The sequence below is a fragment of the Toxotes jaculatrix genome, chromosome 2, assembly GCF_017976425.1.
Source record: "Toxotes jaculatrix isolate fToxJac2 chromosome 2, fToxJac2.pri, whole genome shotgun sequence".
NCBI lineage: Eukaryota > Metazoa > Chordata > Actinopteri > Toxotidae > Toxotes > Toxotes jaculatrix.
In genome coordinates, this window is record NC_054395.1 from 9,405,293 (window position 1) to 9,418,927 (window position 13,635).

Below are 13,635 nucleotides of genomic sequence, written 5' to 3' on the forward strand. Positions count from 1 at the left end.
CTGGATCAAATGCAGTGATATGAAACTCATTAGACCCAGTTGGCAGATTTAGTGTCACAGCAAACATTTATACCACAGCTCCGGTTCACTGATGTTTTTTGTCACTAAAACTCAAATGTGCAAAACACCCTCATGCTCATATAGTGACAAACAAAGTGAAAACAAAACGAAAAGATGCTGAACTTCCATCACAGAGCGATGCTTTCACAATATCATCCCGGCCCTAGAACGAGGTACGGGGACTCATGTGTGCTAAGTGGCGCATATGCCACAAGCTTCCTTTCATTAGCTCCTGATTAACGGGAGCCGGTGGTGGTGAGGAGCCAAAATCAGCACTGATGTGCAGTGAAGCATTGGATAATCATACTTGGCCTTTGCCATCAACACTCGCTAATGAGTGATGGCCGCTGGGCACGATGTGCTGTTCTGATCTGCTAAAAAAAATTCAGTCACAGCAGGTGCTGGTCCTCAAAACATAGACAGGCTTATCTGTATGAAGACATACAGTATCAGCACACACTCCTCATGAATGCACGATAAGCTCTAAGACGGGCACTTAAAGCCTGATAATTCACACTGATTTATCTCTGTTCTTGTCAGTCATGTAAATAAATAAACGGCAAACAGCTCTCTGTCACCATGATATAATAGTAAGAGAATATCACTGTTGGGTTGAACTGCTCACAACTCATACAGTGGCTCACGTTCAGGTAGCAGTGCACTAAGTCATTACTTTTACATTTCTTTTACATTTCCTGTGATTGATTTTATTATTACTTTTTTTTTGGAATACACAGAAACAGCTTTGGACAAGTAATCAGCAGAAAAAAAAAAACCCAAGAAATTATCTCTTGTAAGCAAATGAAGAAATGCTACAGCAATGAGTGTTTAACACCAAAGATTGAGACTTAACTGGAAAAATAACAAAGATCTTGTAGATTATAATTCAAAACGCGTATGAAAAAGAACGAAGTGCTGTTTATGAACTTCTAATTTTCTCTCTCTCTCTCTGTCTCACTCACACAACACAAGCAGAGGCACAGACATGCGCACACACACACATACACACACACACACACTTGCAATCAGATAAACCATGCAAATCAGCCAGCCCATTTCAGCCTTGCAGTATAGGACCCTGTTTAACATGACAACAATTTAATTTAAGCTATTTTGATAGACAGAGAGAGGCAGCATGAAGCTGCGGGAGGAGCAGAGAGTACTGACATTTATTCTGTGCAAATAGTAGCTGAAAATAACTTGGGCTGATTCTTTTTCCTTTTCTGGCGAGCATATTACTGAAGACAGGCGATGGGTGTGTGTGTTTCTATTCTTCTAACTGTGAAGGAAACTGTAAGATCTAGGAGTAAGACAACATGGGTACACTGGTCTGTCCCCACAATCCTCACACTGATAGAATGAAGTTCATGTGAACAGGATGAACCACAAAGAAATTAGCATTCACATTGTTGCCCAAGGAAATAAAACCCAAGACGCAGTCATGACGTCTTTGGTTATGAAGTGCTATGCTGTCACTAAGTAAACTGTTACAGAATTTGAAGGATGGTGAGAAGGGTTTTCAGGAAGAAACAATGAAATCATTTTAAACAAAATCTGATTTTAAAGGTTAGCATGAAATAATAATAATATTAGTTACACCTTAAATCTAATTATTACTTCTCTTTCCTCCGACGGATCATTTTAAGGCATTAATTCTTAAGATTTTGACTGAATCAAACTACATTTATTTCTATTTATGCTCAGTATCTTTTCAGTAATACTCATTTCATGTATTTCATTCTGTAACACCATTGCTGCTTAGCATTCAGATTGCCCACACACCCACACTAGATTCACAGGAAATGATATATGCGTGTAACGTCTTCATTAGTGTTTGTAACTCACATTCCTCTTAAGCCTAACTTACGGCTGTCCTACGGACATATTTGAGCTCTGGTAAGTTACCACCAAAACAAACCAAACATTGCCTTCTCCTGGGGCTTTACAATAAAAGTGTCCCACTGGCGAACCACAGAGTGGCTTTTATTATGAAGCAGCCACAGGAAACACAAATTATTTGTCACCAGCCGGGGTTAGCAGTTATATTGATTCCACATTAAAAATGCTTCCACGGAACAAGACATGGTTGTTTTCTGAGCCTTTTGTCAGTGGGTCAGAATGAAGTGCCACAAGTGAGTAAAGGCACAAGAAAGAGCAGTTACAGTGAGCTGTTAGATGAAGAACTGCAGGCAACAAGCTGTACACCCTATCAAGGTCACCAAATCTTTTCACTGGGCTCTGCCGTCAGAGAAAGCAACTGACTTCAGGGAATCGTGGTGAAAAAAACAAAAAACAAAAGTTAACACACTATTATTCTGTAATAGCTACTTGGGGCTGGTGCTGAGCAGAGGTTATATAGTCTCATCTTCTACATGCAGTATAACGGGGTGAAAGCAAGAACTGTCCAGAGGAACACCAGGCACTAAACAGGTTCTCAAAATATGACACTCAGATAAAACGGCAGTGAGTAAATACAGAGCATGATACAGCAAACAGAGACTGATTTCAGACACGGCTCTGGACTTAAAAATGCTTCTCACGAGAGAAAAGTCTCTACCTATTTTCTCCTTCAGCATTTCTCAGTTCTGTTCCTGAGGACAAAAGACCGCTGGGTTTCTCTCCTCACCACTCTGCTAACATTCACACTCCAGCCCAGGTGTAAACAGTGTCTCATCAGATCTCTAACATGAACACCAGCAGGACTTTGAGTCCTGATGACCTGGATCAATGACCACTGCGCTTGCTTCATTGTGGCTTTGAGACGAGACAATGCAAGCTGAATATCTGTTGGCTCATTTTAAATAAGTGGTGGTGGAATTTACAGTCAGTCTCCCATTGAAAGCAACGGCCCGTCTCATTTGCCCTCTACTGCCACAGTGTGAACACAGCATTACCCTGGGGAGTCAGGGTTAGGGGTTAGTCGATACAGGTTCCTTAAATAATTAGCACAACGGGAGTAATTGTGTATGTGCTCCTAAAGGCGCAGTGAAGAATACAGATGTATATAAGATATTTAAATATTTTTAATCAACATATTAACATGGACGTACTTTAAACTCAGTTTAATGAATGAACTGTTGCAAATAGCTTTTTTTAGGTGTGACTGAAACAGAATTTAGTTCACACACAAACACACACACACACACACACACACACAGATATCTAGATAGACAGATACATACATCTATACACGCATACAATAGAAACAGATATTCTTTAGAAATCTGGCTCCAGACAGTTGTCAACATTTTAGTTCCACACAAATAAAATATTGACGATTGTCTGCTGAGCTGGTAGTTATCCTCATATTTTCAACACTGCTCTGCTTTTATTATTTTCACTTCTTTCCATCTCTTCTGAAGTATATGCAGGGAAAAGAAAATAACAAATAATGATGTATTATTCAGGAGAAGCCAAATGCATAAATACATTAAAAAGTCTCAAAACACAACCTCTTGTCTGGTATTAAGCAGGTATGTGTGTGGATATGGACGTGTGTTTGTGTGTGTGTGTGTACATAATCCGTGTTTTGCCTGCAGGTTTTAGAGAGGTGAACGTTGGAGAGAGAAAGAGAGATGAAGAAGACAGGATTTGTCTTACAAGTATCAGCGGCTGCAGATGAGTGGAACAGCAAGTAAAGATGGATGGAGGATTCCAGCAAAGCCCATTATCATCTGTGTATGTGTGTGTGTGAAGGACGATAACAAGGATGTATATATTTCGAGCTGTTAGCAAAATGCCTGCAAGTGTGTGCATATTTCACCAAGTACGCCTGTGTGTGTGTGTATGCATGTACATGCATAGGGGTATAAATACAGTATCATTGCACACACACACACACACACACAGAGTCAGTCTGTCAGGTTCTGCATGTTATGGTTATGAATATCAAGCAAGAGTCGATGCCCGAGGGAAATGAAAGCACGAAAAGCGAGTTATTTACAATGACCTCTCGCCCTGTGAGCGTGTGTTAGAGTGTGTGTGCGTGCACAGAAATGTGTGCAGCAATCACCCCACAGAAATTTGATTACTCTCTGAGTTTGCGAGTGTGTGTGTGCATGTGTGTTACTCCTGATGAGAGTAGCAGTAAGAAACTGAAAGAAATTTGGTCTTAAAGTCTTAAAAAAGCAAATGGAACAGAATGAGAGAAAAAGAGAGGGAGAGAGAAAGTAGTAAGAAGGGAGAGAGCAAGACTGAGTTATTTTTGGCTGGTTTAAAGCAAACAAATGAAGAAGAGGTGAAAAGCGAGAGACGTGAAATAAAATGGACTAAAAATGGAAAAGGGAAGCAGGAAATGAGGGATATAAAGAATAAGGGGAAGGGAAAAGGGAAAGACAAGAGGAAGAGGAGGGAGCGGGGAAGAGGGAAGTAAGAGATACAGTAGAAGGGATAAAGCTGAGAGGGGAGGTAAAGGTAAAGGGAAAACAGAAAAAGAGCAAAGGGAAAAAGATTAGAGAGAGGAAGGGAAAAGGGAGAGGAAACCAGAAAAAAGAAGTAAAGAAGGAGAAAAGATGCAGAGGTAGAGATGAGTCCTCGTCAGCTAGACAGAGCAGAACACTGTTATCTGCTCTGGCAAAGCCAAAAGTCATCTCCACCATCTACCGCTATTACTACCACTCCATTGTCACCGGGGGCAACCAGGCATGTCACTGGGGTAAGAAAGGAGATCATCAAAGCCTGAGTAAAAAGAGAAGCAGAGGAAGAGAGGAAGGAGAAGGGTTGGGGGGTATGTGGGGGTAAAGGAGGGATAAAGCAGGTTGGCTTTCATCGCCTCGCTCTCCAGCTCAGCTCCAGAAGGGGACGTTTGCTTGCAGGAGATTTCTCGAAACGTCCCCTCCCAGCCAGATTTGGGCTCTACGAGGGGATAAATCAAGGCTTTACCCAGCACAGCCCGGACACCTTCACAACCAGCCAGAGCAGCACCAGACTAAAGACAGAATGTACAGCTGGGGTAACCAGCTCAGGCCACAGCTTCTCTGGGAAAAAGCCTTCTTTCAAAAATAGTTCAGGAGCAAAAAAAAAAGGAGACTTTGATAAACAACAGGTGAAAAAGAGGAAGTGGAACCTTTGATAGAGCTATAACATGGTTTTCAAATTAATCTGTCTGCTGTTTTATATAACCCCAAAACAGTATTTGCCACAAACCGACAAAAAGTGTTATTAAGGTGTTGTTCCATCATGAAAAAGTTCAGTGCTCATGGTGGAGGCTAACCTTCCATGTCTTATTACACTAGGAGTAGATAACAGCAACCCAGGATACTCTGTAAAACTACACTCTGCACATACAAAATACACAAAATAATAATAAACGATATCATTAAATAGTGCATATGTAAGAATATATCCAAACAGAGTCAGAATCATGACTCACAAATAGACAATAATGCGTCTTGTGTTTTGTATCCCACGTGCACTAAACATCGGCTGAGCCGGGCAAAAATCATGGATTTGGTGAAATATTGAAAAAGTCAATATATCCCATCTTACGCAACGAGGCCGTGTTGGCTTTTGCAATACTTCCAAATATTAGTCATGTGCTTCGAGTTTCCAAAACACAACCATAAATTGTTAATCATGCTTTAGTTGCCAGGAGTTGATAGTGTAGGGAAGCAAATCCAAATACCAAACACTCTGCAGATATGTTTATTATATTTCTTTCCTCATTTAGTTGGTAGAAAATGTCCTGGTGGCATTATAGCTGCTACAAAACCTTTCTGCCAATGTGAATTAGCTGTACAGGTTTACACCCTTCATGTAAAAATACAAAAAAAAAAAAATATTGCTACTGTATAAAATCACTGAATAGCTCTGAAAAATTACAACTGAGTACCACAAGTTGCACCACATACTTTATGTTTAAGATGGGAAGGTTCACATCCTTCTAGTGTTGGGTCTGACTGCCTGCAGTATGTTAGAGCAGACAGAGCAGCAGGTGTGGAGCACTGATGCCTTTCTCCTTTCACTGTGAGGACACAAGAAGTGTGTCGGTGCTGGAGAGATAACGCCCTCTCTAAAGCCCAGATAGAGAGTGGAAAGTGGAGAGTAGAAGGCAGCGGGCCGTGCTCATGGACAGCTCTCAAGAACACACAAGGGCGTGCGTGTTCACACACACACACACACACAAGCGCACAAAATCAATCTCCATTGATCACTCTCTCAAACCCCAGTCACCTTACCTACACTCACACACTCACACACTCACACACAAACACACACCACTCCACTTCTTTGCATCACTTGTTGCACTCCTTCAAGAAGAAAAAGAATAAAGTGAAAGAAAAAAGAAAAAAAAAAAAAGAGCAAAAATTCTGTGTTCCACTAGAGTGGCCACACAAGATGAGTTTTGCAGCACTTCTGTAGCTCTCTCTGGGAAAGGGAGTGTATTTACCACTCTGCTCCAAGTTCAATATTAGGAGAGCCAACATGGCGCATGCTCCCTGGCCAGTTGTAGTGTGTGCATGCCCATACACACACCCACACGTACCAACACACTCGCATACACAGTTGCCCAAATGTCTCTTGTCTCCCTGAACCAGAAAGTGCTTCTGCTGTCTCTCTCTCTCTCTCTCTCTCTCTCCCTCTCTCTCTTTCTCTCTCTCTTCTGTCTTTTCGTAACAGGCTGCTTTTTTCTTCTCGCTTTGTGTTGTTATCACGCACTCCTGCTGGGCCAATTTAAACGCAGCTTCTCCTTTTAATTTCGATAATATCTGAAGCCATTATCTGCTCACCGGCTGCCCGCTTGACCGCCTGACCGCCGGAAATGTAACCCCGCCAATCCCAAATCATCCATCTAGAACAAAAGGAAGATAATGAAGAAGCCGGCGCGGAGCTGGTCTGAACCATTAAGGGCCAGGTTATGTGAATATTAGAGAGGAGCACTGGGGGCACCTAAGTGCCCACGCCTCGACAGCGTGTGGGTCGTTTCGTCCAGCCCTCAGGAGGAAACTTACGCCGTTACCTTAGCACATAAATGTTGTAATAGCCAGTTCACTGTTATGAGTGAGGTGCTAAATGAATGTGGTTAAAGGGGATTTTTTTCTTTCCCTCTGTTAAGCCAAACTGAGCTAAACTGAACTGTGCAGTCAGAGCAGAGGGAATATGTGGGCGTCCATCAGGGGGAGGACAGGGAACACGGTGACATTGCTACAACAATGTCTGACAAAGTCCAGGTTGTAAACAAGCCTCTTTATTTGGAACTCAAATCGCAAGTGAGTACACCCAATATGTCATTATAAATCCCTCACTGCACAGGAAAACTGTGTGCACACAAGTACAATAAGACACAGCTGTGCCAGGAAGCTGGTCTGTAAAACTGCAATGGATGTTTACAACAGAGAGTTTGTGCCATCATTTTTACAGTTTCTGATCTTTCTTTTGTCTTCCAGATAACCTGGGGGTTTGTTTAAAACCTGTCTGATCATGTGCCTGCCCATGCCTACGCCGGCATTCAACTTGATTTAACGCACACTCATATAATAGCTGATAGGAACAATGGCCAATCCTATGAAAATAAAACCAAGGTTATATGAAACCAGAATTTCCCAGTAACAATAGCAATGACGTGGCTACGGTGTGTGTGCACATCCTGGTAACTGACCACAGAACTAACCTAGTGGGAACAGTGGCTTCAGTGATTGCTAAAGCCAAATTATAATATGTAGTCTTCCTGTAGCCAACGGGAGAAGGGTAAAGTCAACAAACTGACTCAGAAATGTCAGTTGCAAAACAATATCAATCTACTGTAACGTCTGCTAACATTAGCCACTAAATGCTACAGGTCATGTCAGACCAAGTAAAGCTGTAGCAGTCAAATCCCTGAGCAATCGTGAGATTTATTGTTTAAGAATTCATCTCTAAATTTACAGTCAGCACCAAAATGCTCACATTGGGAAATGCAGAGGTGTCAGGATCCACCAGGTGTCTGGTACCTGCTGGTTGATGCTCCCCTTCCGTTGGAGAAAACGCCCCCCCCAGGCCTCAGACTTGTACTTAGTGCTAACAAAATGCTCCATATATCTCCAGTCCCTTTAAAAAGGGGATAATCTGTGAGAAGAAAACTTCTTTTGTAGCTGCACTCCTGAGTGCCAGATAAGACTCCTGAGTCAATTTGAATTGGACATGACTGCTTCTCAGAACGGTGGCCAATTCACTTACCCCAATGAAAACCCACCATTCAAATTGAATGAGTCAAATGAGGCTTTGCACAAAAAGCACCAATCCAACCGCCCACACTATTCTTAAAGTTAAAAGCTCTCTCATTCCCTCAGCTTTCTCTCCTCTTGCGCTGTCTCCCACTCTTCGTCCTTCCCGTCGTTGCCTCTCTCTTCCTCCATCAGTCCTGACAACTCCATAATCTCAGCCAGAGTGACCTGTCCAGACCCTCTGTACCGGCTGAATTTATTGGAGGCCGTAAGAGAATGAGAACCTGTCACTCGGCTTCCACTAACCTCCTCACACCCTCTCTGTCTTCCGAGCACACACCCTGGGTGTGTGCATGTGTGCAACATGTATACCATCCTGCTCACCTATGCCTCTACCTGATGTGTGCAGTATATTTGAACTGTACTGTGAGTACAAACACAAATATCCTTCAACTCAGCCACAGACAAACACATAAACATCTTCTGATGAATGTTAAACCGCAGCTTACAACTCGGCTGAAGCTTTTATCTGCTATAAATCTACTTCCTTTTTCTTTCATCGGCTGCCTACAGACAGAAGTCATTTTGTTATGTGTTGGGGATTCTGCTGCAATGAGAGCAAAGGTAAAAAAAAAGAAAGAAAAAAAGAAAAACCACACCAATGACACCTAGCCAAGTGCATACACTTGACCATGACTGCTTGCACCGAGTGTCCTGTAATTCACAATGCAACAAAGAATAAACTAAAATAAAATAAAAATGTACAGAATAGATGCTCTGCAAAAACATTCAGTTGTCATTTAAAGTCAAAGCATAACGTCTTGATTTCCATTTAATAAAAGCTTTCTGGCCTAAACTTCAGACCTTAGGGTCACCTGCATCAGTACCTGGCAGCTTATTCAACATAGGAGGTTGGGGCTGAGTGTGTGAGTCAAATCTACCAAGCACAGGAATGTCTTTAACCTTTGAAAATACAGCTCTAAAACTTGACAAATGTGCTCTGTCACAGCAGATGAATTACATTTTCTATCTTTTTCACAGCAGTTATCATTTTTGCACAAATAAGACAGAGTATGACTGATGTTTTCCCCTGATGAAAAAGCCGGTAGAAATAAAGATAATGGAAAAGCACGGCATTACCTCAGAATCCACATGATTGGATAATTTGGCTATTTGGGTTTTCTTGCTTTCACTTCCAGTCATGTATGAATGTTGTTGATTTAAAATGGTCCTCATTGAAGTCGTGATCATGGGAGATGCGTCCGAAATTCTTTACCAACATGCTATTTAGTTTTTTTGTATGTTTAGTATAACAATGCTGAAACTGAGTAAGTTTGGACTTATTTTTTACAGCTGAAATGACCTCATGGTTATTACAGAGAGAATAAAGTACTTAAAAATCAGGTATTATTAGGAAGTGGTACTGAATTCCAGGTATCGTATCAGTGAACGATACTCAACCCTATTTAAAGGAATCCTTGAATTTTATTTTAATATCTATTTTACTTTAATTCATATTTGCATAAATATTTGTGAAGAATACAATATCATATCTTGGAGAGCTGTTGGTTTGCTATAAGGTCATTTCATTAGTCTACTTCTCTCATGATCATTGTTTTTGCATTGATTGCATTGATAACATTACGAGCCACAGTGACAGGGGACTGCTCTGTCCAAGCTAAACATAGGTGAAAGAACAAGAAATGCAGCAGGTTGGTTAACAGGTGTTACTGCATTTTCTCCTTTGTTGTACAGTTTTTTTCAAAGACGTCTGTGTTTTGCACTGTTTACTTCCTCACAAATACACACTGTAAGGTAGTGAGGCTACTGCAGTAGACACCACGCACTGATTTCAGACTGCATTTTTTTTTTTTTTAAACTGAACTTTGTAAATATACAAAACACATCTGTCTCCAAGTTACACTCCCAGGAACTCTGTGTTCTCTGAAAAGGAGACAGATTCAGTGATTACATGAAAGAGTTGACATAAAAATTGCTTACCATTAGCATCAATTATATTGGCCTATTTAAAATGCAGGCAACAGAGGAATGAAAAAAAAAAACAGCTTTTGACTTGCTGTTGCAGATGTGACATGACAACAGAGAAAATCTCTGTTCTGGTGTTGAACATGTAGTTATTATCAGCAATGCTATCATTAGTATCATCATTATTGTTTTTTTTTTTTAGTTTTTTTTTTTTTGCTTGTGCCTGCCTGCTGTTGTTGCCAGCTGTAATTATGGTGCTTCTGATGGCCTTAACCCTCCATGAACCATCATTACAGCACTTGCACTACCTTTTCTCTCTGGATTTAGCCTACGCCTATATTCTGTTCACTCATTCACTCACTCACTCACTCGCTTGCTCTCGCATGCCCATCTTTCTCTAAATGTTTCATAGCTCATTCCTCTTTAACATTGCTCCTTCCCTCTCCAGATGCTTGTCCTTGCTCCTCTCCACTGTACCCTCTGTTCCTCCTGTCCTCTCTCTGTCCTCTCTATCTCTTTATTTCCTCTCTGCCAGTGGTGAGCAGACACCAAGCTTGTTATTAGTGCCAGGTCCAAGTCGGCACTGTAATCAGACCCCTGGAATTAGCAGTGGGGCCGCGCTGGCAGGCGGGCACAACGCTGACAATATACTATAGTTATTATTGAGGTTGCAGCAATGTTGCAGCTTTGGCAGGAATCCGCTGCTCCTCTCAGAGCCCTGGATCTTGATGGGCTTTGCTAAAGAGAAACAATGAGAGGTACAGCAGGAGTATAGGCACCCACCAGGGGCTAAGGGATAAAATACTCACTGGATGGCTACCAATGGGAGCATTAAGTGGCATGCTTTTTTTTTTTTTGTGAGAGTGCAGGTGGTGCTTAAGCACTGGGAGCACAGCCATATTGGAAAGACAATAGATTGGACATAATGGGGACGTGTTTTATTATTGGGGGATAAAGATAGGGAGGCAAAGCCTGTTGTATTAGGACAAGGTGTAATAGAAATCCACTTACTTGACAATAACAAGCAATTTAGCGTCACTCAGAGACTTGCCTCTTTGTGTTTGGCTGCTAGTTTTCTTTCCCAAACATCAAAACACCACCACTAAGTCCTGTTTGTGTTCATTGAAAAACCTCCAGCGATGGTGCGCCATGCTGCTGTCTGTTCACCTATGCTTCACAGCTTTCTAAACTCATCTCTCAGCAGCAGTTTAATGGAGAGTGTCAGTCTCAGGTCAGATCGCCTTCTGAAATACTGTAGATTAAGTGGTCTTTCTGGCATTGATCTCTTCTGGATCACAGGGGCCAGTTTCATCTCTCAAAATGTTTAAACCCTGTATATACTAATGGTGACACTTCAAAAAACATGCGCTAACATAAAAAAGATTCTGCTCAGAAGTCTTCAAAGAATGATATGAGTTTGTTTTTGAAGTTTTTTGGGGTGTTGTGATCTCATAAATACAAGAGAGCAGACAAACAGTCAAGTCTGCTCAATCTCTGTTGTCTTCTGTCCTTTTTAACAATGAGCATACAAAATATTTAAACGTCAGATTTTAAACTGCCTTACTTTTCTTTCCGTCTTTACAAGTAATTACGTCTCATAGTCATATTCTTAAAATCTTGAAACAAGATGAGGCAGAAAAGGCAGATCACTTCACTAGTGTCAGGGGATTTCAGAAAATGAGTTACTTTGCTCTGAAAGCACACGGAATTATCTCAAATCATTTTCCATTTGTTTAAAAAAAGACCAATTGTCAGACTGAAAATGTGATTGGGTGACTGAGTGTTAAAATGGATATTCTCCAGCAGTGTCTCTAAGTGGGGATTGGTGGTGGGTTGGTAGGCAGGTGACGGTACTTACAGCAGGGTCCCTTGCGCAGCACCTTGATGCGTCGCTGCGAGTTGCACTGGGCTTTCTCCAGCTCACACTCGTTGGAGTAGGTGGATGAATCTGAGCCGCAAACGGGCGCCACCAAGGATGGACATTCCACTCTCTTGCAAACACACTGAGCCTTGGCCGGGTCAGCTGGGTCACGCTCGCACACAGCGCCAAAACCACACAGCATTCCTCTGCAGCCTGCAAGACAGGAAGAGAAAGAGGAGATATTAGAATACTGTTTTTTTTTATCAAGACCAGTTCGCTCAAAGTTGTCTGAACACAAATCTGCACAATGCATATTTCAATTAAACAACTTAACGAGTGTTATCCTGGCACTGCATCTATCCGGCATGAACTGATTATACACGCACAAACTCAAAGTTGTTTTTTACCTCACTTTTTCTTAGAGAAGTTGTTATGAGCGAACGCAACAAAAGTTTATGTTTTAACACCAGACAGGCACGTCCGAACAAATTAATCTCAATATGCGTCAGCCGCTGGGGTGTGCAGAACTCCACTCAGTTCAGCAACACAAATGCATCGGGGATTAAACGTGATCCTGGCGTAAAGCACACAGATGCTCTCAATTCATCCAGGAAGAATCTGTCCACCCATGCAGAGCGAGCTCAGTGTGTTGCTGGGTGTGCTGAGCATTTTGCAGAATTTGGAAAAGCTTCAGCGTTCAAAATTTTTAAAAAGTCAGCAACAACATTAAAATCAATCCACAGGCAGCCAGCTGATACACACGGTCTTGTGGGCAGTTCATTTTCATCCTCTGAGGAGACCGCAGTCTTTGAAACATCAATGATCCACCGTCCAGGAAAGCATGGAGGGACGAACCAGCACGGAAGACAAACCAAGGTTAGCCACACTCTTCAAGGCTATACGAGTAAAGAAACAAAAACCCTCAGGACTCAGATCCTAAGCTCCCCACTGACACCTCAGCTTTGATCAAGTGAGAAACAGCAAACTGTAAACTTCGTCTGATGCTGCTGAATGCGCAAAGCAAACAAGGAGTATGTGTGTGCGATTTTTTTTTGTATGTGTTGTTTGTACACAACATCGACTTAGAGAGTAATTGACCTGCGTTGTGGCAGCTACAGCTGCTGCGGCTCTGCGCCCCCTTTGAGGGCTGTTGGGCAGCCACCTGGCGTGACATCCATGTCTCAGCAGAGGGTTTCGGTGGGGGGTTGAATGAATGGGTGAAAGCACATAAAAGTCAAAGTCCTCTCTGAAAAAGTCTACTTGGTTGGAAAGGCGAACAACCGGTGTCACTGCTGAGGAATATACATGTCACACACTCACACACACGTGCACATGCACACCACTATTTCTTATCACTGGCACCCAGACCAGGACTAAACGCAAGGCAGCATGTCCACTCGCTGGCAGGTGGCTTTTGCAGCAGTGGATAGACCGACAGACAGTCTGACACACACACACACACGTATTCATAATTTTTGTGTGTATGTATGTGTGCAGCATAGACAACTGGTCTAGCACCTGCCCAAGGCATCTCATTCTGTGTCTCTCCACACACCGAAGCACGCTGTGTGACTGTGTGCGTGTGGA

At 42.1% G+C, this 13,635-nt stretch overlaps 1 protein-coding gene across 2 annotated transcripts in view; it reads right to left on the minus strand.

The window, feature by feature from the left end:
• agrn (agrin) overlaps positions 1-13,635 on the minus strand; it is a 239,676-nt gene that overhangs the window by 89,256 nt on the left and 136,785 nt on the right. For both annotated transcript variants that reach the window (XM_041049152.1, XM_041049160.1), the window contains one exon: positions 12,046-12,261. In XM_041049152.1, the coding sequence (XP_040905086.1) occupies positions 12,046-12,261 (216 nt within the window). The remainder of the gene's footprint in view (positions 1-12,045; positions 12,262-13,635) is intronic.